Here is a 25,542-nt window from a genome sequence, read left to right as displayed (position 1 = left end):
CCTTTGTGCTCTATTCTACTCTGTTTTAAGTATTTCCTTTTCCCAGAATTTGATCTCTTTTGCCCTTTAAGCCGTAAGTGGACTGAATTTTAACTAATGATTTTAACTGAATTTCTGATGAGGCTAGGCTGGAAGGTTCTGGGGGATGAAACAAGATCTGTTTCCCTAGGTGATAATCCCAGACTCACTCAGGGATGGATGTTGGGGCGGGGGGGCGGGGGGGCGGGGAGGGGTTGGAGTCACACCATTTCTTCTCCCTGGAGGAGAAGAAGAGGCACTGTGGTACTTGCAGAGGCCTTACCTCAAAGTACCAACTTAAATTATGGGGTTTTGGCCTGCCCCTAGCCCTGGCTCTGGTAGCTCACTCCTCCAAGGTGAACTTTGGCAGAGCTAAGCGATAAAGGTGACCCTTTATATCAGTTGCCTCTGGGACAGGGTTATTGTGTTTCTAATTTGGCAGTTTCAGAATTGCTGACTCTTTATTGCCCGAGTATTCCTTTCTGCCCCTTCTGCACATGTTACAGACCACCCGCTGTCCCGCACTCTCCCTGTCAGAGCCTCCACTTTTAAAAAAACATGACAAAAATACTGGTGCGCACACACACACAAACCCTTTGTTGGTATTCCCGAGCCACTGTGGAATCGGTTGTCGTGGCAACGGCTGCCCCCGCACACAGTTCATCTTTTGGGGTTCCCGTCATGTTTTCTTTTCCCTCTCTTTCTTCAGCGGCAACAGCCAACATGCTATTAAACCGACTATTAATATATCCATACAGCCTTTCTTGGCAGTTTTGAACTCGACTGCATTGACTTCTAACTTTGGGTCCAATTAGTCACGCCCCATAAGTGAAGCTAACTTTGTGAAGAGGCTGGTGTTGGTTTGGTTTTAGTCTTAGTTATTGTTGGATCCAATATGTATGCGTACAGAGATTTGGGGGGGTTCTATGAAAGCAACATGCGAATTGAGTTCTCCAGCTACATGTACCTTAATTTTATTTTCTGACATGATATTTCTTGTTGTCCTGGTTTTAGTTGATGGCTTTAGCATACTCATTTTTTTGTTTTTATTTAAATTCTACTTAACATACCGTGTAATATTAGTTTCAGGTGTACACTGTAGTGATTCAACACTTCCATTATAGCGTCCGGTGCTCGTTAGCATACTCATTTTTAAAGAACTAAGTGTTAATGAAAGGCATAGGAGATTGGGTACTTAATAATTAACCAAAGGTTTAAAATAATATCTAACTACCTGGGTCCTGGACAATTATATAACATGCTTCTTTTAAAATTAAGACTGTGTGAGCACTAAGAACCAAATAGATTGGATATATATATATTTTTATTGTTGTTAACATGTTTGGGAAAGTTACAGAGTTTATTTGAACTTAGTGTGTCAAATAAAAGGCTGGCCTTGTGAAGCCAAAACCAAACATGTTAGTCACCCTTAACTCAGGGCTGTGGATGAAGGCAGTGGTTGAAGGAATGGGGCAGGGCCTCTGCAAAGCTGGCTTACGATGTGCTCCCTCCTGAGTCTTTCTGGGCAGCTCCTCAGTTCTGCTGGGTCCCAGAGTTGGGCAGTAACTGTTATCACCAGGCCCGGCTATTAAAGCGTGCTCATTTCCAATACCAGGTTAAAGGCCTGGCATCTAGCCTGAATTCAGTCTCTTGCCAGCTGCGTGATTGGGCAAGTTACCTAACTTCTCAGAGACTCCATTGTTTCCTCTGGAAAAGAGAGATAATCTCCTCCCATCAGAGACTGTCGATTAAGTGAGATCATGTGTATGGGAAACTCTTACTATAGGACCTGGCGGTAGGTAGTGTGGACTCAAAGATGATAATTGTTTCAATTACTAGGATACTGTAGATGATGTGGGAACTGTTTTCCTTCATAATTTTGTCACTCTTTGTAATAGTGTTTTTGGAAGATGTCTCCAAAACCTTTGGTAGAACAAATCTTCCACCCCATCCCTCCAAAAAAGTTTTTTTAAATTATACTATAATATATATAATATAAAATCAATTTTTAACCATTTTCACACATACAATTTAGTGACATTTAGTCACAGTGTTGTACAACTATCACCATTATCTAGTTCTAGAACATTAATCACCCTAAAAGGAAACCTCATAGCCATACCCTATTTTCCAATTCCCCCAGCCCTTGGCAAACACTGCTTGGCCTTGTGCCTCTATGGATTTGCCCACTGTGGTTATTTCATATAAATAGAAACATGCATATGTGGTCTTTTCTGTCTGGCTGCTTTCACTTAGCATAATGTTTTCAAGGTTCATCCCTGTTGTATCATGTATCACTGTTTCATTCCTTTTAATTCCTAAACAATAATCCATTGCATGGATATGCAGTCTTAGTCCATTTGGGCTGGTATAACAAAGTGCCACAGACTGGGTGGCTTAGAGGCGACAGGAATTTATTCCTCACAGTTCTGGAGGCCGGGAGCCCAAAATGAGGCTGCCTGCACGGGCAGAGGGCCCTCTTCGGCTTGTAGACTTACTGTATCCTCACATGGCAGAAGAGGCTAGGGAGCTCTGGGTCATCTTCTTTATAATTAATTCCATTCATAAGGGCTCTGCCCTCAGGACCTAAGTACCTGTCAGAGGCTGCACCTCCTATTGCCATCACATTGGGTTAGGATTTTTAACACATGAATTTCAGGGGGACACAAACATTCAGACGGTGTATGCTGTCTGTTCATCAGTTGATGGACGCTGGGTTGTTCCTACCTTTGGCTACTGCCAGTAGCTTTACTATGAACCTTCTTGTACAAGTTTTTGTTTGAACACCTGTTTTCAGTTCTTTGGGCTATGTACCTAGGAGTGGAATTGCTGGATCAGATGATAATTCTGCTTAGCTTTTTAAAAAAACTACCAAACTCTTTCTAACTATGCTGTACCATTTAATACTCCTACCAGCAATGCCTGAGGATTCCAGTTTCTTCCAATACTTGTTATTTTCCATTTTTTTAAAAAAATTATACTTATCATTTAGCAGGTGTGAAGTGGTATCTCATTGTGGTTCGGGATGGTTTTTTATAGTACTGATTTCATATGTGTCTGGACTCAAATTTTCTTACTACTGTTTTTAATTCTGGCATATTGCAAAGCTACATGAAAAACCACCTATACATAATTTCCAAGAAAAGATGGGTGTAAAGCATCTTTTCCTTCACAGCTCCTGATGTAACTATGCATCATGGCTCTGTAATCTGTACTGTAGACAAACCACTTGCAGACAGGGCTAATTACAGATGGTGTCTGAGTCCTCTGACCTTCTCTGTAATCCTTTTCTTTTGCTTTTAGAGATTTCCTCTGGGTCATCCAAAATGCCTTTAAACGTATTGGATAAGAACTGAACCACCTGCCCGTGTGCGACTTCCGTACTCTCAGCTCCACTGTCTTCTGATGGCATTTTGACTGCATCGAGACCAAGTGACCCACTGCTCATGATGAGTGACGAGAAGAACCTTGGGGTGTCCCAAAAACTGGTCTCACCTTCAAGGAGCATAAGCAGCTGCTCCTCCAAGCAAGGAAGTCGACAGGTAAAGTTTAACCAATGCAAATTTTAAGATGCAAATTTATACTAAGAAATTGGCAGATTAAGATGTGTGCATTTACTTGGGACCTCCTGTTTCTCAGTGGAAGAGCGCTTGCTTTCAGCCATATCTTAATTGTATGAGAAGAGTAAACTTTAGGTGCTTTTCATAATGCAGCTTGGGTGCTTGCCCGATGGGAAGGAACTGTATTTGGCTCTTTGCATTATTTTATCCGATCCTTGCAACTGTCTTCCAACACATATAGGAATATCCCTATTTTCTCCATGAGGAAGCTGAAGTCAGACCAACTGAGTTCTTCGCCCAAGGATACACCGCTAGTAAGTGGCAGAACAAGAAGTCAAAACTCAGTCCAACTCCAGAGCCCACACTTTCCTTTGTACCCTACTACCCAAAACAAAGGAACAGTCACTGTTCCAATAAGTTTAATATCCTCCTGCCCTCCTCTTCCTTCCCCTTCCCAAGCCTTTTATGACCGCTTCCCCCACAGATTGCCACGTGGGTGACTTTGAGTCTCCCCTGCTTGCTTTCTCCACTGGATAAGGGAATCGAAGCCACAGAGAAGTGGGCAAAAGAAATTCAGTAGGAAGAAGAAAGAAGTGAAGCAAAGACCTGGATAATTAACTCCTATCTAAGCACCAGCCGTAATGATATGTTGTTTCTTGGTTCTCTTTCTAATACATCTCCCTTGGCAGAATTTGCTGGCTTTAGGTCAGTGGTGGTAAATGCATGTTCATCATTCTTATTCTCTCACATTCAGTGACGTAGCGAGTGGGCTGTCAGGAAGCTGTGGGTTCCCGACCACAGTGGTCTCTGAGCCTTTTCAGCATCTGCCGGCTTTTTTCCCCTCACCGGAAGCGCTGGCCCAAGAATTGGCCCCAAGTCCTTGGTTCCATATTTGGAAGCAACAGTCCAGCAACCTCCCACCTCAGGCACGTCTGCACGTTTCTGACACATCGTAATGTGTCTCTCCGTGTGAACATTGCCTGGGACAGGGAGCTTGTTCCTTCATAAGGCCGCTTCGTGTCATTAGAATCTACGATTCTAGACAGATCAGATTTTGCCCCAGCCTGGACATTTGGGGCACCCTGCAAGATGCTCCTGTGAGGGGTTAGGAAGAAAAAAATTTTTAGCACTGTAATCACTTCTGTCTGGGATTTTAAAAAAAAAAAAACGACTAAAAACTAGTCCTTGGCTTAATGCATTGTGGCCCCTTTGTGGAGTCCTGGCTTCAGAAGGGTGGCTATACACTCACCCTGCTTGTCAGCTTTCCACGGGGGTGTTTCTCTCCCTAAGTCGAGATTCTGGTTGGGATTAGAGCCTGAATGTGTGAGCTTTCCCTCACCCTTTGTACCTAGTAGCATCTCTTGCTATGTACTTCTTGGATAAAGAGAAGGAACATGATTCATTTAAACTGCCAGTGCTTATAACACCATAGGAATTGGAGCAGTGGTGTGACATTCTACAACTGAATACTATAGAAACTCTTTTGGTATGTTATTTGAATTGATTAATTTGGTTTTCACAGAGCTGCTTTTGAGCTTGTCATGAAAAGTGAAAGGAATGTGTGTGATGCCTCCATTTTTTTTCTCACTTAGAATGGTTGACCATTCAGCTATTCATTCATCAAATGGTCATCTTTTATATTTAGGCTCTCCCTCTTTAAGGGACATGTAATGTAGCTTTGTAAACATAAACACTTCTGTGGCAGAGCAGGTGGAGAATTTAATAACTTTATTCCAATCCTAGACTGAATCTAGTTATAAAGGCCATGTTTAATTTCAGGGACCATTTTCTTACTCTGCCCACTTTCCCATCCTTTTGTCAAAGAGAGGTATTCTGTTGCAGGAATGGCTTAGGTTTTCCATCCATATCGTCCATCTTGGCAAGCTGTGTCCGTTCTGCCATCACAAGCTGTCCCAAGATTGTCTTTCATTCTCTAAAGGTGCTGGGGAGGTACAGGAACCTTGGAAGTTCAACCTTCATGGCTCTGAGGGAACGGAGCCGTACCCCATGGTCTTGCAGATGCTAAAGAGAGTGATGCTGTGTTTCCAGTCACTTCTTTGGAAAATACAAGTTCAACACTTAAAATGTCAAGATTTATAGAATAAGAAATTCAATGTGAGGAATGTTGAACTCTACCTGATAAAGATAATCTGTGCAACAACCTACTCGTTTTTAAAGCTCCAGTTTAAAGTCACTATTAGGCTGTTTTTTTCATTTCATGGTGGGGGCAGGGGGTGGATAGGCCTGATGTTGACTGTATTGGACCCTCTTTAATGCTGGTTTTTCTTCTGTGCTTTGGGATTTTGCTTTAGAGTATCATCTTGAGTTTGTTTCCCCATGTTCTTTCCTTGCACTCACCCTGCCCCATCTAGGGATTTGCTACTATCTGCTGCTTACCTCCGAGGACCCCAACTCAGAGTCAAGGGTTATATTTGCTCTTGGGGGCTTCTGTTCCACGTCAGTGATAGAACATCCAAGATCCACCACCAGGTCAGCACACTTGGCCCAAGTCTGGTTGTGAGGCTGTGTCTGCCTTCTGCCACCTCCCTGGATAAGGCAAGTTTTAAAGCCCCCTTTCATTGTGTGGAGCTCCCCCTCAGCATTTGCTTATTTCCAGCCGTGAGGCTAGCTCAGGTCCTAGCCTTTTCCTGTGGACATTTTTAGCCCCAATAGCCCACAGAAGTAGGACTCCTGGACACTTCTGTCTACAGTTTCTTTTGCATTTCTATTTTGTGTCTGATCCATGGAGATATTTAATTTTTTTTTTAATCACACACACACACACACACACACAAGCCCCTACATGTTTGTAACTTTGTGTATTTTTGCTGTTTTGGAGCTGGGGTGGTTATAAGAGAGGGGCACTGAATGCACAAACTTTTAATACAGTTTTGGCTGAAAGACTCGGTCATCTTAAGTCGTCTTACTTAAATTCTCCTGCAGCATCACTAAGTGACATTGAGAGTCTGTGTACTCCAGCCACACTAGCTTTCTTTCAGTTCTTTGCACTGACTTGCCCTTGTCCTTGCTTCTTGAACTGAATTTGAGCTTGTCCCTTCCTATCCCAGAGCCTCCCCTCATGAAATCACAAGGAGCTATGCATTTATGTAGAGATTTTCCCTATCTATAGTCTTGTTAGAAGAGCTTGCTTCCTTGAAGGACAGAATGATCAAGAATTGTGATTGGTATCTTTGTTTTTACTTCTGACCTAAGACAGAGTTTACGATTCAGGACCATGAATACCCAAGAAGGGTTCTGTCATCTTTTAGTTTAAATACTAGGGCTTTTGAAATTTAAATATATTAAATATCATGTTGTCAGTATGGAAACAACCTGCAAATATAATCTTATCAAGATAATTTTGGGAGGAATGTGTGCATTAGTGCTTAGAACTTGAACTCTCCAGCCTTGGTTCCACCCATTTATTGGTTCTCTGACCTTGAACTCTTAAACGTAAGCCTCTGTTTTCTCATCAGTAAAATTGAAATAATAATAGTTCTTTTCACATAGGATTATTGTGAGGATGAAAACTGAAGCATCTAATCCAGGGTCAGACTCATAATAGGTCCTGAGTTAATATTAATATTCATTTTTGTTATTATAATTAACATTAATTTGAACTTCATTCTTATTTATGGAAAATATATAAATGCTCATAGAGAATAGTTTTGCTTTTTGCCCCTAGAAAATTCTGCAGGCATTATACATGTATCTACCCAGTACTTGTTAGTATTGTACAAAGGCCCACAAAGTATAAAATGCATATATGAATATATACTTTTTTTAAGATTTTATTTATTTATTTGACAGAGAAATAGAGAGCACAAGTAGAAGGAGTGGCAGGCAGAGGGAGAGGGAGAAGCAGGCTCTCCGCTGAGCAGGGAGCCCGATGCGGGACTCGATCCCAGGACCCTGAGATAATGACCTGAGCCGAAGGCAGATGCTTAACTGACTGAGCCACCCAGGCACCCCTGAATGTATACTTTTAAAATAAAAAGTGCCTTCCTTTATACACATTAACAAAATGCTTTTATTTATTTATTTATTTATTTATTTATTTATTTAGAGAGAGCATGCATGGGCCATGACAGAGGAGAGAGAGAGAGAGAGAATCTTAAGCAGGCTTCATGCCCAGTGCAGAGCCGAGCACATGGGCTTGATCTCACAACCTTGAGATCATGATGTGAGCCAAAATCAAGAGTAGGACGCTTAACTGACTGAGCCACCCACGTGCCCCCAAAATGCTTTTAGAGAAGAATGTGATAGAATATTTAATATTTGGGCTGTAGTTGGTATCTTCAATATCTGGCATAATCCATACCTAAAACAGGTGAAACGAGTTGATGACTCCTTACCCTTTTCTGTTCTGCCAGGCCTTGTCCTCTCAAGGGTGTGAGTGTTTTTTCTCTTCCCATGCCAGCACCTATCTATTGGTAGTAGCTGCTTAGAGCCTTGTGTTGAGAAGGATTCTGCAGTTGAGTTGACTACTGTGAGAAAGAGTGCCATGTTTGCTGCTATGGCTCATGGGCATAGGCAGGGTGCATGGCAGCACAGGTGCTGTATTTGTCATCCCTTAGTGATATTAGAGGGTTGAAATCAAGCCATCTCTGCTATAGTCTTTATATTATGTTACTGAGGGACTTTAGGCAAGTGAAGTTTGCCTCAGTTCTTGATCCATGACATGGAGACAAAACTCACCTCCTGTTTCCTTTCCAGGGTTGTTTTGAGAGAAAATGGAATGTTTTTATTGGCTAAAAGATGTTGAAACTCTTTGGAGAAAGATCCTCTGTAAATTTAAGAAACTCTTTAACAATTACAGATGAGCTTCCTTTGAACTCAGGCCAGTTACAGAGCCAGAACTGAAAATCATGGTCTTGTTTCAAGAACCCTGACAGTCAGCGAATGAAATGGATCTCTTTGAAGAAGAGCAGAACATCCTTCAGATATAGTGCCTTTATCTGTAGGATAGGCATCTGTTCTCCCTGAGGAAATCCCCAGTTAATGGGACCAGCCAGGAACAGGCTGCCGGTCCCTTCTGACCGTCTTACTCATGCCCTAATGTTTGTAGTGTGCTAGGTCCATCTTTGCTTTAGTGTTCTTCCCCCTCTCAGGCTTTGGTTCAGCTACCCTTTCAGCTGGAATGATCCATATGAAACTGTTCTGTCCTTTTGAATTTTGTGATTTTTCTGGAAAAGAATCTTCATTTATCACTGTAGTATTTTAAAAGTAACTTTTATAAAAATAATATATGCTCACTGCAAATCATTTCCAAGGTACATGCAAATCTGTGTTGAACTGCAACACTTTAATTCATTTACTTTTAATGAACAAAGCTGATAAGTCAAATAAATTGAAGCCTGGGAATGACCATTGGTTGTGGAGGTCATTGCTGGCATTGTCTAGTGGGAGAGGTAGGTGTGAAAGCCTGGTTAGAGCTCATTCTCATAGAGAGAAGAGGAGCAGAGAAAGAGGGCACCCCAATTCTACCAGGCCCGAGACAGGTTTTGATATAGGCCTTTACATGTTCCATTTGGGAACCTTGAGCTTGGCTAATGCCCTGCTGAACACTACCCTTTTCTCTGCTCATGTGGATAACCCTCTTTTGATTAATTCATTGGTTGAAAGACTGTATAGTTCTCAGAGTCCTGGGTTTCTATTTACACATTTTTTTAGTCCTCACAGCACCTAGCACAGGGCTTTGCACATGGCAGATGCAAATTAGTGGACTAAATTTACTGAATGCCAACAGCAGGTATCCATTAGGGCCCCTTAGAATGTATGGCCAGGTGGACATGGGGAATGGCAACAAAATGCCCACAAATTCCTGAGCTCCCTCATTCCAGTGATGTATTGTGAGGATCTTCAAAAATCAACAAAGGCCTCTCCATTGAGTCTCATCTGGCAAATGATGATATTCCTAACTGCTTTCTATACCCGTGGTCCCTGAACAAACACTGTCAAAAAGTATGGAACAGACATAAAGGCGTCTTGTTGCAACTGACCTGTATTCACACAGGCTCTGCTTTTTGCTAGCTGGGCAACCTTGCCACGTTACATAAAATCTCTGAGTCTCAGTTCTTCACCTGTGAAATTGGGATCATTGTGCTTACTTGGAGAACTAAGTGAAATAATAAATATGAAGTACCTAGGCTAGCACATGGTAGACATTAGGTAAGTGTATTAATGAATGAATAAGCATGCAGTTGCTAGGTTGAAAGATGACTATTCACAAAGCTCTGTGGATATATTAAGTAGGTTAAGGGATAACTAAGTGGGAGAGAGAATTGCTATTTCTGAACTTGTAAAATATGAGTAATTTCCTCTCGCCTTCTTCCCACTGCCCCCTTACATTTCTTTCCTAGAACTTTCAAAGTAACACATTTCGGAAGCCAGACTGAGTTAGATAAAGAGGAATAAGTTTTGTCCTTATTGAAACAGTCCTGAATGCTCAAGTTTTAATTCTTTAGCCAATATCTATTAAGAAGCTATCGTTAAAAGACCCTGGACAGGGATATGTGAAGCTCCCGAGGACAGGACAGCTGAACAGCCGCTACAATTAAGAAATTGACCCTGTTGGGGAAACTGCTTTGTAAAGAGAGCACGCTTCCTTTCTTTCCTAATATGTTGTTAGTATTTGCTGTATAATAAGTTAGAAATCAGAAAGTGAATCCTTTTAAAATAATTGGCAAGCGTTTCACTCTTGAGTGTAGGGGATTGAAATGGAGAGATCCATTGCTAGGTAAGTCTCCATACAATTAGGCAATTTGCTCTTGTCACCCTCCTGCCCCTTGGCTAACCTGAGATGGTGTTTGAGCTCTCCCAGGGTCACCTGATGAGGGTTTATTTATGCAGTCTATTAGATTATGCTGTTCTTTAGGGAGCCCAGGCTGTCTGGGTTTGGTGCCAGAACCCACAAGACATGAGGCTGAATGGGAGAGACTATGCCAAGGAGTGAAATGTGAATTAAAGCTATAATGCTCAGGTGTTTATTGAACATGCTTAGTCCTCAGGTATTGAACATGCTTAGTCCTACTTATTTCTTTTACATAATCATATCTTTAGAGACTCTGAGATTTAACATCTGCCTTTTTTAAGTATAAGCTGTATAAATACCACAAGGAAGACCAACCAGTCAAGGAGGAGAGACTTGAGAATGTAGTGATTGTATCAGTTATTCTGTGATGGTTACAAAAGATGACAGGTGACAAGCATGAACTCCCTTGGTAGTTGGATGGCCTGAGTTTAAACCGTGGACTATTTATAAACAGTTTGACCTTGCACAAGTTACTTAACTCTTCTTTGCCTTGGTTTCTTATAAGGCTGTGCAAATTAGAAGAAAGGCTGCATGCAGTAGGTGCTGCATAAGTGTTGGATACATAAACCATTCACCCTCCATAAGCAGGAGTCCCAAGAGCCCTCACGCAATACCACCTGGTGACCGTTTCCCCACTACCTCATTTCGGCTACCAGCTGGGTGGCACAGTGCAGTCACATGGCTGGGCTTCTTCTGTCTGGGCTGGTCTGAAAGGAAGCGTTACCGAGGGACACTAGAAATTAACAAGTATCCGTTAGCATTTTTAAAGCTCATAGTATCCTTTCATACTACCCCTTGGAGTCTCAAAACAACCCATCTAGGTCTGTATTATTTTCTACACTTTGAAAGAAAATATGGGAAAGAGATATTAACTGACTTGTTCTGAGTCACACAGATTCTAAGTGGTAGGAGACCAGGCAACCATCTATTTGGGGAACACTGGATTTCGTTAGGTACTAGAAAGCTGCTTTAGAAGTTCATTCAAGTCCCATGTGCCTTATGTACAAAAGATTGTTATTGAAACAAACCTCCTTCAGCTAACACCTCTGTGCATGCAGGGACAAGAATAATGCAGAAGCGGTCTTAGGATCCCTTAGGTCTCTCTGGAGCTGCTGTTTTGTTTTGTTTCTGTTTTTTTGGTGGACCCAACAGAGAAAAATAATTAATTTTATGTTTCTGTGTTAGTTTTCCAGATTCTCACTTTCTGGGACTTTTATTTATTCTTATTGCCTACCTTTTGGTCATACCTAAGCAAGTCACACTGGACCTGATATACTGAAAGTAGGAAGGGCAAAGATACAAGGCTCAATTCTCAATGTATTCCCACTGTAAGTCTTGGAAAGAAAAAATAAACAAACGTTTGATAGAAGAGGTGAAGACTTCAGCTAAAATGACCTATTTGAGTTGTTGGGGCTTTTTTGTTACTGTCCATGTCACAAATGATAAACTGTCAGCTACATTCCACGCTGTAAGGAGCAGGAGAAATTGAACAACACTTCTGAAAGTTGCTGAACTGTTTATGCTGTTGTGCAATTGCAGGATGACAAGCACAGCAACTATATTCTGGTGGGTTTTAGAAATACTTTGGGGGGCACCTGAGTGGCTCAGTCGGTTAAGCGTCTGCCTTCGGCTCAGGTCATGATCCTAGAGTCCTGGGATCAAGCCCTGCATTGGGCTCCCTGATTAGGGGGGAGCCTGCTTCTTCCTCTCCCTCTGCCACTCCCCCCCCCCCGCTTGTGCTCTCTCTGTCTCTCTAATAAATAAATAATACCTTTAAAAAAAAAGAAATACTACTTTGATAGAGACTACATGGGGTGCCTTAAGAAATTCAATTTATTTTTCTGTGGTTGGTATCGGCCATAGCGCCGGATACACAAAAGCAGAACAGTGACCCCAAAGCTTTTGTTGAGAGCACAGCTTACTGGCTATGCAGTTACTGGAATTTTGTCTAGAACCTATCCATGCAAATACTAACTGAACTGACTCAACAGTTCTTTCCTAAGGAGGGGAGAGTCTGAATCTACTTCAGTGATATGATGATATTAAAATGCTGAAGGCCTAGAAATGACAGTATAAGAGGACAGTAGCAAAACAGAAATCTTCTCTAGAATAATCTGACATCCTTCCCAAGCCCTCTACATGCCGGCCCTACCGTCAAGAGCAGTTGTGTCTCCCTTCGCATCTGTACACAAGACCGCATCACAACTAAATTCACCTTCTCTCTGTCCCATGCCAGAGTGGGCACATCCCTGGCACATCTCTGGCTTAGTGGTTCCTTTTGCCGAGTTAGTGGGCTGGATGGTGTCCCCACCTCCCAAATGATACGTCCACAGCCTAATCCTTGAACTTGTGAATGTTACCTTATTTGGAAAGAGGATCTTTGCAGATGTGATTAATTTAAGGATCTTGAGATGAGGAGATCATCCTGGGTTATCCAGGTTGGCCCTAAATTCAGGGATCAATGTTCTCGTAAGAAGCACACAGAGGACACTATAGACATGGATGTGAAGATAGAGGCAGAGATTGGAGTGATGTGGCTACAAGCCAACGATGCAGGTAGCCACCAGAAACTGGAAGAGGCAAGTAATGCTCTCGTGGACTGAATGCTTATGTCCCCCCACCCCCACCCCATTCATATGCTGAAGTCCTGACCCTCCTGATGGTATTCAGAGGCAGGCCTTCAGGAGGTAATTAGGTTGAGATGAGGTCGTGAGGGGTGGTGCCTTCCTGGTGGGATTAGTACCCTTCTATGAAGAGGAAAGACACGAGTGCTCACTCTTACCCACAGGAGAAGGGCCATGGGAGTGCATGGTAAGTAGGCAGCTGTCTACAGGCCAGGAAGGAGGTTCTTACAGGAACCAAATCTAGCAGCACCTTGATCTCAGACTTCCCAGCCTCTACCAAGTCTGTGGTATTTTGTTATAGCAACTTTAGCTGATACAAACACTTTCTCCCTTAGAGCCTCCAGAGCCAGTGTGGTTCTGCTGACACCTTGATTTTGGACCTGGGGCTCCAGAACTGTGAAAGAATAAATTGCTTTTGTGTTAAGCCACCCAGCTATCAAGGCAGCTTCAGAAACCCTCATTCTCACCCTGTGTCCATATTCCTTTGAGTCCCAGCTCAAGCCCTCTTCCTGAGGTGGGTCTAGCTCATGTGGTTGTGCTTGAGAACTCCGGTAGCATGTTTCTTTCAGCATTTCCAAGTCTTCAGCCTTGTGGTATCTCTTGATTTTTAATATATGCTAACTTCTTGGAAGCCAGACCTTGGTTTTCCATCTTTCCATCTCTAGCACCTAGTGCTAAGCTTCAGACCTTTGAGTAGAGACTGCCTTATTAAATAGAAGGTCAGCTATGAACCAGAGTCTAACTTATTTAGCACCTAAATCATTCCTTCTTTGATTCAGAAGGCTCTCCAGGATCTTATCCTGTCACTAGGTTCTCATTATGAGAACCAGCTATTCTTACACAGACTGAGGAAGAAATCGCAGATGATTTGGATCAGAGGCCGGAAGAGTCTATTCGGGTACCTACTCCTGTGATTCTAAATTATGTGCGTGTTAGTTAGCCGGAATGTGTCTCTCCTTTGATTGCAAATTTCAATTAACTCTGAAAAAAAAAAAAAAAGTTTTGAGCACACTTGTCAGAGAGAACACTGTTACCAGCTTGCGCCATCCAGCAACAAAGTGGGTTTTCTTCAGGAGTTGTGTGCCCCGTAATTGGAGCCAAAAGTGTGATGACTGAATGCAGAGAGTCTGCGATTCTCTCCAGGCTAGACACCAAAGGGCAGAGCTCTATGATGCCAAAGACAGTATGATTTTTTTTTAAGATTTTATTTATTTATTTGTCAGAGAGAGAGAGAGCACAAGCAGGGGGAGCGGCAGGCAGAGGGAGAAGCAGGCTCCTGGCTGAGCAGGGAGCCCGACTTGGGACTCAATCCCAGAACCCTGGGATTATGACCTGAGCCGAAAGCAGACGCTTAACCAACTGAGCCACCCAGGCATCCCTACAGTATGATTTTTTTTTTTTTTTTAATGAAAAGGTAGTAAAGATAAAATATTAAAATGGTGCTGGAAGGTATACAACAAAGAGCACAAGAGAGTCTCCCCCACTTTGTGCCTCTGGCTGAGTTCCGTTCACAGAGGAGTCTGTATGGGAGAATTTCCCTGGCATCACATGCACCTGCCCCTGTGTGAGGAGTGAGCCCAGGGGCTCTTCGATGAGGCTGTCTGCCACTGTGACAGTGAGGGAATTCTTAGAAAGGGGTAGTGGGAAGGGCACTAGGTTGGAGTCGAAAGATTGGTCCTGGCCCTCAGAAGTCCTTCACTCCTTTTTGTGGTCCTACACAAATCGTTTATCTTAGATCCCTCATCTCTAAAATGAAAGAGCTGGGTAGATGACTTCACATTCTCTTTCAAACTCTGAGGTTTAAAAGAACTACTCCATGACTCTACGAGGGCAAACAAATCATTACTTCTGTACCCTGAAAAATAAATAAGCCCAGAAGAGACTCTTGAGTCCCTTGCGTGCTCAGAGTTATCCCGTCATCACTGGCTAACACGTGTGCCTGTTATGTGCAGGAATGTGCTACCAGGCAGACTGATTGTGCCTGGGGAAGAGAGCAGGGCTGGGGGTGAGGAGCCGGTCTGGCAGGGCAGCAGGCAGCCTTGGGGACACTCTAGTATACTTGTAGGTGATTTTGAGCAGAGAGGTTCTGTGTGTGGTGTGTAGCCCACAGATGGGCCCCACCACTTCATAGCGGGTGATGTTGGGCAGACTACGTATACCTTCATTACACAGTCACTGGCGGCACATAGAAGATCGTCAAGAAGTACTGGTTGTTACTTCTATTGCTGTTGTCACTACCATGGTAGCAGCTGTAACCACCCCGCCCCCACCCCTCTAATGGGTGGCATGGCCCGAGCATGGTGGCATTTATAGGTTTGGTGTAACAATTAACAGCTCTCAGTGATGAAATGTAAGTACAGAATTGGTATGGCATCAGTTAAAGCTGTCATCATATTAACTGGAAATCTATTGACAAGTATTTCCATATGTTCATATTATAATCATAAAAGATGATATGGATGATTCTGAGGCTTTAGAAAATCAGAAATGCTGGGGTGCCTGGGTGGCTCAGTCAGTTAAGCGTCTGCCTTTGGCCCAGGTCATGATCCCAGGGGTCTGGGATCCAGCCCTACATTGGGCCCCATGCTCAGCAGGGGGGTCTGCTTGTCCCTCTGCCCTCCCCCCTCCCCACCATGCTCTCTCGCTCTCAAGTAAATAAAATCTTAAAAATCAGAAATGCCTTTAAAGTCATTAAAGTCATGTTAAATTATGCTCCATGTGATTTAATGCTAGGTATTATTGCCTTGTGAATTTTAAAAACCTGAGAAGCAGATTAAATAAATAATCAGAGCAACCCACTCCACATTCATGCCAGATAGAGGCAATCACAGCACTCTTCAGCTGCAGGAAGAATGCAAGTCCTTTTCTATTTCTGACATCACTGCAGGGGACAGCGCTGAGAATCCAGCATTTGAAAGTTGCAGAGGAGACGTTCACTGTGGAAACAGCTGTGCTGGGGTGGGGGGGACGCTTTCAACTCGTGCACTCAGCAATATGGAAATGAACTGTGCCAGCTCATGAGCACGGATAAATGCTTAGTTGCCTTTCCAACCATAAAGCAGCTTTCTATATTTGGCCCTCTTTTGACATTCAGTAGAACAGACTGAATTTAATGCCGGACGACAGTGCCAGACTGTGTTCAGTTAAAGCTGAAGCAAAGACCTTAAGAAGCCGCTTTCCCCAGACGCTGTCACATTTCTCTCTCCATCTTATCTTGGTGGTGAGCTTTCAGCCTGACAGCCTCAGGCAGCATATCAGCGCGGCCAGCCGTGTTGCGCTAAGTCAGCAGGGCCTTGATCTTCCCGGGGGGCAAGTCCACCCTGTACTGTATCTTAGAACATTTGGCTCGAGGTGCATGTCCTGCTCCCTGGTCACCAGGTGTATGGAACACAAACAGCTATTTCGGGACCCCTGGTCCCTTGAGCCAAGAGAAGGTGGCATCTTTGTTTTTTTCTGTCCTGAGGACCAGTTCACCCCGTTCCAGCACACATGATTAAAATTCTTCACCCAGAGGACTCTGTTGGGCCCTTTTCACATACCCCCTTGCTCCTCAGAGTAGTTCGTTCAGTGAGTATTTTATTCAGGGCCCCTAAGTCCGCAGTAGTGAGATGACTACGTAGAGGACCCTGGCCTCACGGAACCACGTTCTGACTCAGAGAGAGACTCGTTTGAATGAGGCTTGTGGAAGTGCTGATGAGGGAGAGAATTTGTGCCCCAAGGGGAAGGTTTGGGGCAAATGAGAATTCACAGGTGGAGAAGTAGATGGGGCAGACATTCCAAATATAAAAAAGCAAATGAGCAAAGAATTGGCAGGGTTAAAATGCACAGGCCGACTCCCTGCCCTAGTTCAGTGGGACTCCAGGATAGGCATCATGGTAGCTCTGAGCAGGACCCTCGACCTTGCGTGTCTCTACCCGTAGGGCAGTGTTCCCTAACTCCTTCGAACTGCTTCAGGATCTCGGCCACGGCTTGGCATTTTCTCTGGTTTATCATCAGAATTTATATATTTAAATTATAGCAGAATATGCATTATATTATACTATGTAGCAGAATGAATAAAAATGCAGGTTCCCAAGTCAGGTGGCTTTACTTCTTGGTAGCTTAATGGCATTGGGGAAGTTATCTAATGCTCTTGTCCTCATTCCAAAAATTTCCAGAAGTTTCCACATTCCAAAAATAAGGATACTAATCCAACCTCACAGGATGGTGCAAGGATTAAGTGCCATGTTGTAAGTACAGTGTTTAGCACACTACCTGGCCGTTAGTGCGTGCTTAATAAATTTAGTTATTGTGTTTCATTCATTTGTTCAACATATTTATTCATACCTACTGTGCCCTATTAAGTAATGAGCAAGGCAGAAAAGATTCCTGCTTTCATGGAGCTAGAAACTGTTCTCCAATTATTTTATGTTATTATTGTTTATATTGTTGTATTTGTAGGCTCTTTCAGTAGGCCCCCTTGGATAGTATTTCCGGAGGCACTACCCTTTTGTGTTTTAAATGGCAGACTGTATAGAAGCGTGGATACGACTTAATACGTCCTTGTTAACCATCTACCTAGCACCATTTATTGGGTTTGAGACCTTAATCCATTTTCTTGGGTTGAAATCCCAACAGTTAATAGACCTGGGAAAATTCTTTTATTTGATATTTATATCTATATCTAGCATATAGCATATATATCATATATATAGCAAATATAAAAATAAATATATATATGTATGTATAGTTCATTGCTGGGGTTCTAAGCAAGTTGAAAAGATGATCCCTACAACTGTTTTGGGGAGAAAAGACCAAAGTCCTGGGGTTAAAAGTGGGAAAAATTCATGAATTAATTAAACACTAAGTTATTTGATAATGGACAGTAATACTACTATATATTTTTTTAAGATTTTATTTAAGAGAGAGACAGAAAGAGCAAGCGCACGAGCAGAGGGAGAGGGAGAAGCAGACTCCCCGCTGAGCAGGAAGCCCAATGCAGGGCTTGATCCCGGGACCCTGGGATCATGACCCAAGCCAAAGGCAGATGCTTCACCAAGTGAGCCACCCAGGTGCCCCGACAGTAGTACTGCTATATTTACAGGAATACACAATTGATGTGGTTTGGATAATTTAGGAAAATTTCAGAAACTGAACTAAAATTTTGAAGCGTTTGTGTGGGTGGAAAAGATTAAGAGAAGATTCTGGGAGGCTTGAACAATATAAATAAACTAGAGAAGTGGAAATGCAGACAAGTATTACATTATATTCATTTGTATACTGCATGGAGGGTAAGGCATAACAGGACCCCATAAATGATTATGGAAGTGGAGAGTCTTGGGAAACCAGGTTGGATGAGAGCTTGGGTCAAGATAGTGGCTGGGGAACAGAGAGGAAGTGACATAGAAGATAAACATCTTGAGGATGAAACCAACAGTACTTACTTATGAGAAATTAATTAATTAATTAAGCCCTCACAGTTCCAAAGTGATTTCACTACACCATGAAGACAACATTTCTTCTCATAGAATTTGTGTCAGGTACAGCAGTGGTTCTTAATCCTACCAAAACAATATCCCTTTATTGTGACCAATATTTTAATGACCCCTTTACTCTCCTCAAATGAAATTCATTAATAATTTATAGTGAATAATAATTTTGAAAATATCACCATAATGCTTTGCTGTAATATAAAGGAAAACTCAAAGAAAGTGAGTTTTAATATATATATATATATATAATCACATATGATTATACCAGAAGATATAATGATGTGGTCAGATAGACCTATATGTAAAATGTGACAGCTACTAATGCAGACCCACATGGGTTTGTTGTGCTAATAACTCAAATACCACAAGTGACACGGCCTTCAGAGACACGATTCTCCAGAATGGCGGGTGATGCTTGTTAAAGTCCCAAACAGAAGGAAATATAGCCTTCCCTCAGTTATCCAAGAGTCGCAATACCAAGAATTCAAAGTGTATAAAAACCATGCAGAAATACTTTGGTATGGATGTGAAAGAGTCAAATTCTGTGCTCAAGAAATTATAAACAGGTTTCACCTACAAAAAAATCCATTGGAACTTTGGAAAGTCTCATGGGAAGTGGGACTTTTCATTGTCTAAGATGGAGGCATTGTGGGACATTTACCATCCCTGGATCCCAGCCGTTAGATCGCAGGAACCGTGACAACTAAAAGTACCCCCACCGTTTCGCAGCCCTGGAGGGAGAGTACTGCCCCCGCAGAGAACGCTGGCTCTCAGGTTTCAGCCAAGTGACTCAAGGACAGTGACAGACAGGGAAGTTGGAAGGGGAGGATTTGGATGGCAAGCCCAGAAAAGGAGTTGGCTGCAGAGATTTCTTCCTCAGTCAAGCAGAGTCTTCACTTTCTTAAATACTTCAAATCTGGCTTTTCCAACCTGGTAAGAGTTCTAAGTTCTGAGCCCAGGTAGAAAATAAAGTGAGGAAAAAAGACGATATTTTGTTTGGCATAAATGCAAACCCTTTCTGGCTTATTTCCTTTAAATGCCAACAAGTGAGCCCTCCACGTTGGCTCATTGGAAGGAATGTATTGTGTCTGAAGAATTCAGGAGAGATCTAGTTCCAACATGAATCCTTGAAACATTTTTGAAATTTAATTCTTGTTTTTCTTTAAACTACAGATGTGATCTCATTCCATTTTTTTTTCAGTTTTGTGAAGTATGCAATTAACATCTAATCCCTCTTGGCATTTGCATTCTGCACAATTGAATTTATTGAGCAGACACGCATGATTGTCTAGTATTATCACTGCATGTTGCCTTCTGTTTGGGTATCTTAAATCGAAAGGACTTGATCCCCTTAGAGTACTTTCCAAAAGACTTTGAGCCATAGATTTCCATTTAACAATGATAATACACATATATACCCTCTTTCACAAATATGAATGTGCTGTATTTAACTTGTAAATAGTCATTTGGCCCAAAGACACGGGGCACATTTCAAATGCATGCTGATTTATAATATTCCAAGAACATAAATCTGTTTGCAGTCTTATTCTAAGACCAAGTTTATTTGTTAGCCAATCAGATGTATAGTATTCACAGGACAGCAGGTTAAGCATTGTGAAGAAATCAGAAGTGAACTAGACACTTTACACTCTCAAGGAGTTTGTTGTCTAGTAGGGTGATAAAATCTCATATATAATATCATAATAAGTGGTAAACCACTGGAAATGTAAGATGGAGTGCTGATGGAGTTTCTAGGATGAAATAGTACTTTCCTTTGAAGAAGCCTTCCTGGAGGAGGTGGAATTTTTAACTTGACCTTAAGAATTCATTAAAATTGTGACAGGACATGTTAAATTTTGCGGAATGGCTTTCTAAGCTGAAATACATGTTTACAGAGGTCATGACTGCCTATGCGTGTGGCTTCTCATCACTTAATAGTATGCATTCTCCATGTATTGTCTGGGTATAATTAAGTGACTCTGAATAATTGATGGTGCTGTAAAGAAATCTCATTTGACATTGTTGCCTTTCTGAAAAAGTCCTCCAATTTAAGAGCTAAATATAAGCTTTGCTTTTTTCCATTGAAGAATTCCCTTTTACAACTCCAGATCTTGGGATACTACTACCGCATTTCAAAAGTCTGGAATGTACTTTTAACCATATTAACAGTAAAGTGCAATCGGACATAAGGCAGGTCTGTCAGGATTGTCACATAAAGAGTTCAGTGGCTAAAGTAGAGAGGTGTTCTTGTTGCCACGTGTTTCCCATGTATTGGACTTGACAACACAGAAACTGAGCCAGAGCACCCACGACCCCTGTGGTTCCATGCCCTTCCTTGAGACTGTTTCCCGGGGCTTGAATCAAACTGCTTCTGCTCCCTGGTGCTAGTCCAGACTTGCTGTCCATCTCCCAATTCCTCTGGCCTCTACTTGTAACCTTCGCCTGTAGTCTGGAGATAGAAGAGCAAGTTAGTCAACATAAAATCTTGGCCAAAAGGACACATTTGTCTCTTGGAGAGATATTTGCACCCCACATTCATTGCAACTTTATTCACAGTAGCCAAGACAAGGAAACAACCTAAGTGTCCATCAATGGATGAATGGGTAAAGAGAATGTGATACACACAGAGGGGAATATCATTCAGCCACAGAAAAAAGGAAATCCTGCCTTTTGCAACAACATGGATAGACATTGAGAGCATTGGGCTAAGTGAAATAAATCAGAGAAAGACAAATACTGTATGTTGTTACTTATATGCAGAATCTAAAAAAGCTGAACTCAAGGAAAGAGAGAGTAGAATTGGTGTCTCCTGGGGGTGGGAACGGGTGGGAATGGTGAAATGCTAGTCAAATTATACGAACTCCCAGCTATAAGAAAAGTAAGTTCTGGGGGATCTAATGTACAGCATGGTGACTATATGCCATATTATATTCTTGCAAGGTTGTTAAGAAAGTAGATCTTAAGTGTTATCACCACACACACAAAAAAGTGGTAGTGATGGCAGGGAGGTGTGCAGAATGGAGGGGTATCAAATCATCACATTGTATACCTTAAACTTATATAGTTATATGCCAATAATGTCTCAAAAAAGCTAGAGGGGGTGGGGAAGGACATGTTTGTCAAAACTTAATTATCCTATGTTGGAAATGTTTCTCTCTGATCTGGATGGTAGTTACTGATGGGATAGGTGTATAAATTCATCAGGTTGTACTTCTAAGGTCTGTGCATTTCATGTATATTAATCCATTAGTAAAATAAAAATCCATTATCTCAGCCTCTAAAATGGGTATTGCCAATTTTGGTCTATCTTGGGGTAATTTTGCAATAATTTGTGCATTTTCAAGCACTTAAAAATAAATTTTCAGAATTTTTTCTGTTTTTCTTTTGTATTCCCTTTTAAGTCCTTTTTCAATGAGTTAACACTTCCTAGCTAGCCAACAACAGAGGATTAATCGTAATAACAGTTTGTACCCCCTCAAAATTACAAACAGCTCAGTAGGTCAATAATTGTCTTACCCCCCAAAAGTTTTTGAAACAAAAGAAGGGTGTGACGGACAACATTTCTGGAAAAAGAGGAAGAAAATACTTGCTTCAAAAGCACCTTTTTAATGCTTCAGGATTTCCAATATTTAAATATCTAGAATTTAAAGAGATTAACTTGCAACTGAATCATTATTTTGACCATGTTGTCATGTTTACCAGCTTGCATTCAGTCTCATACTTTTCAGCCAGTTCTTAAGAATTTTCCCATATTCTCACCTGATGGCTGTAGGTTTTGGTTGAAATTCAGATTGAAGTCTAGTGGTGAGCAAACAGTAACTGTGTGATGATGTCAAAGGGGACAAAAATAGAACTGACAGTAAAAGCTTTACCGTTAGCCATGTTTAAGCACTAAAGAGAGAGAAACACTCCCTTCTAGGAGAGGGATTTTGAAAAAAAAAAAAAGTCAAATTTGATGCCATTAAATTACAGCATTAAATCCATGAAGTCCAGGACCTGTATGAAAATTAAATTTTAGGGACGCCTGGGTGGCTCAGTCGGTTAGGCATCTGCTTTCACCTCAGGTTATGATCCTGGAGTCTTGGGATCGAGTCCCACATCGGGTACCTTGCTCGGCAGGGAGCCTGCTTCTCCCTCTGCCTCTGCTCACCGCTCATGCTCTCTCTCTCTCTCTGACAAATAATAAATAAAATCTTTTTAAAAAAAAGAAAATTTTAACTTCTTCTCGCCAACAAACCTAGCCAAGCTCACCATCTTGGATGAATTTACCAGTAGGATGAAGTGTTTCTGAATGTTGTTATTATTTGTGAAGGTAGCCATTTAGCACAAACTGTTTTATTGGCACAGGACAGCTGGGAAGTGGTGGAAGGGCTGAGAGGAGAGATGAGTTACACCCAGGAGCCTCCCATTCAGAAAGGATTTTTGCTGAAAAAGAGGAAATGGCCCTTAAAAGGCTGGCACAAGGTAAGACGCTGGTCTTTGCTTCACCTTTATTTGTACCCACTCAGTACACGGTTTGTAGGCATGTATATTTAATTTGAAGTTGAAAATTGGGACCGAGGGAAGGGAAGATGTCTAAATGGGGTGTCTTAGTGAATTATACTTTCTTCCCTACAGAGATTTTTCTATCTGGACAAAGGAATCTTGAAATATGCCAAGAGCGAAACCGATGTAAGTCTTCTTCTTAATCAAATATAGTACTAAAGAATTGTGAAGGGCTAATTGTTGTCAGCTCCTGGAAGAGATTGTACACATTTGGGGATTTTATTTCTCCGAACTGGAAACCGACGGAGGTAATAGTCCTTTCACTAGACCAGAGGTGCCTACTCTGCACTGTCCCAGGCCTGCGTTCTGGGTGGGCCCAGTTCGCTACTGGGTTTCCAGGGGTCTGTTCAGGTCTTAGGGTTGGGCTGACATTTTCCCAGCAAGATAAGAGAATAAAACATTGGACAAGTATCACTCCCACCATTACAGTGACCGAGGGGTTTGGTGGAGAAGGCCCTTGATGGTGATAGAAAATTTCCTATTGCATTAACACCAGGGAGACAGCCCGCAAGGGCTGGAATGACTGTCCGTCCTGCCCCTTGTACGGGTCCTCCTCTCACCCAGCACTTCCCTCTTCCTTTCTTGCTTCCGTTGACTCCTAGAGTGCTCATCTCGCCGGGTTGCATGTAGAAAACCTGGCATAATGCCTGACCCACAGTGGCTTGTCTTAGCTGCCTGCCCTTACACCTCTTTTTAAATCACTTCTGATTGCCTTAACCCCTTGTTACTTAACCCCTCTTAGACCAAAACAGATAATGGGTGGACATCACTTAATTCAGTACCCTTTCACACTAAATGCTTGGTAAGTCGTAGTTACTATGTTTGTATTTGTGGATGTTGGAAGGGGAGGCTACAGGAGAGGAGCGTTAGGGATGTTATTACTGTTTTTAACACCCTGGACCTCAAGCGGCCCTCTTGTTACGCCTCTGCAGATCGAGAGAGAGAAGCTGCACGGCTGCATTGACGTTGGGCTCTCTGTGATGTCCGTAAAGAAGTCATCAAAATGCATAGATCTGGATACCGAGGAGCACATCTACCATCTGAAGGTGAGGCTGCTTCCCAGGCGCCATCTCCTGTCGCACGGTTTCTTTAGGTTGCAAAGGGATCAAAGCCCTTTGATTATCTCAAAAGATCCAGCCAATGTGTAGAAGATCTTCCTTATGAAAGTATTTCTAACAGATGCTACTGATATTTGGATGGACCATCTCACACACTGCTAAAGGTTTAGCATCCTTGTTGCCCACCCCCTAAGGACCACCCCTCCCACATACCGTGATTGTGACAACAGTCAATGATAAAAAAAATCTTCATGTTTCCAAATAACCTCTCCTTCCCCCAGACTGTGCCACCTTTAGTGAAGAACCATTTACCATAGGTTAAAATAGTACCCTGAAATACAATATTTAATATTTAGTCTTACCCTTTTAGCTAATTTTATAGGGATTCCATTAAAATTCTCATACTACAGTGAATGTCAAGAACTTTTCTCCTAAAATATGGGCCTCCAAATCGTACCTCTGAAAGCAGCTTACTCCTCCTTTCTGCCCTCTCCCCTGCAGATGGTATAGATGGTTAAAAGCATGGTATAGGAGCTTCAGAGGTCCAGATCTGGTTCACATCTTGACCTGGCTACTTACTAGCCGCTGGCCTTTGGCAAAAAATTTTTTTTTTATGTTTTATTTATTTATTTGACAGAGAGAGACACAGCGAGAGAGGGAACACAAGCAGGGTGAGCAGGAGAAGGAGAAGCAGGCTTCCTGCAGAGCGGGGAGCCCGATGTGGGGCTCGATCCCAGGACCCTGGGATCATGACCTGAGCTGAAGGCAGACGCTTAATGACTGAGCCATCCAGGCGCCCCTTTTGGCAAATTTTTTAATCCCTGAAAGTCTCTGTTTTCTCACCACCCTTCCCCAGAATAGGAATTATTATAGTGCCCGTGTTGTACCGCTGCATAGAAGAAACGTGGCATGATGCCCAGACTGCTGTAAGCTCAGTAAGTTTAGTTTTTGTGTATAATTATTAGGTGGTACCCAAATGTGAGGAATTAATTGAGAGGATGTTAAGACTCTTTTCTTACTTAGGCAAATTACTTGGAATGTTGAGAATGGGGGCTGGGAGTTGGGAAAATGGGAGCATGAGACGATGAGCTCCATGTCTTAAGATGCCCCATGCTCTCCTCATAGCATCTGTGTGGTGCTTCCACAAATCTACGCATAACACATATGTGTGCGTGATTAACTGCACAAGGTGGTCAAATCCATGCTGTTTCCTAGCCTAAGCCCCGAGCAAAGCAGGGTTTCTCATCCTCAACACTATTAACATAGTGAACTGGAGAGTTCTTTGCTGTGGGATCTGTCCTGTATATTACAGGATCTTGAGGGGCATCCCTGGCCTCTGCCCACTAGGTATTGGTAACCAACTCCCTTCAGTTATAACAGCCAAAAAATGTCTCCCATTGCCAAATGTTCCTTGGTTGAAAATAACAAACAAACAAACAAACAAAAAATAGG

The 25,542-nt window shown here is 42.3% G+C and overlaps 1 protein-coding gene across 7 annotated transcripts in view; it reads left to right on the top strand.

Moving 5' to 3' along the window:
* Window positions 1-25,542, top strand: part of OSBPL3 (oxysterol binding protein like 3) — a 170,253-nt gene that overhangs the window by 81,317 nt on the left and 63,394 nt on the right. For 6 of the 7 annotated variants that reach the window (XM_028119279.2, XM_028119275.2, XM_028119274.2 and 3 more), the window contains exons 2-5: window positions 3,322-3,560; window positions 22,835-22,951; window positions 23,105-23,158; window positions 23,965-24,078. In XM_028119279.2, the coding sequence (XP_027975080.1) occupies window positions 3,465-3,560; window positions 22,835-22,951; window positions 23,105-23,158; window positions 23,965-24,078 (381 nt within the window). In that variant the 5' untranslated portion in view covers window positions 3,322-3,464. Of the gene's footprint in view, window positions 1-3,321; window positions 3,561-22,834; window positions 22,952-23,104; window positions 23,159-23,964; window positions 24,079-25,542 lie in introns of those variants that run through there. The other variant, XM_028119278.2, reaches the window with a different exon arrangement.

The sequence above is a fragment of the Eumetopias jubatus genome, unplaced genomic scaffold (genome assembly GCF_037043125.1).
Source record: "Eumetopias jubatus isolate StellerSeaLion01/CBP00866 unplaced genomic scaffold, mEumJub1_p1.0 scaffold_14, whole genome shotgun sequence".
In the NCBI taxonomy this organism is placed as follows: Eukaryota; Metazoa; Chordata; class Mammalia; order Carnivora; family Otariidae; genus Eumetopias; species Eumetopias jubatus.
The sequence above is the reverse complement of the archived record's forward strand: the minus strand, read 5'-3'. Positions and strand labels throughout refer to the sequence as shown.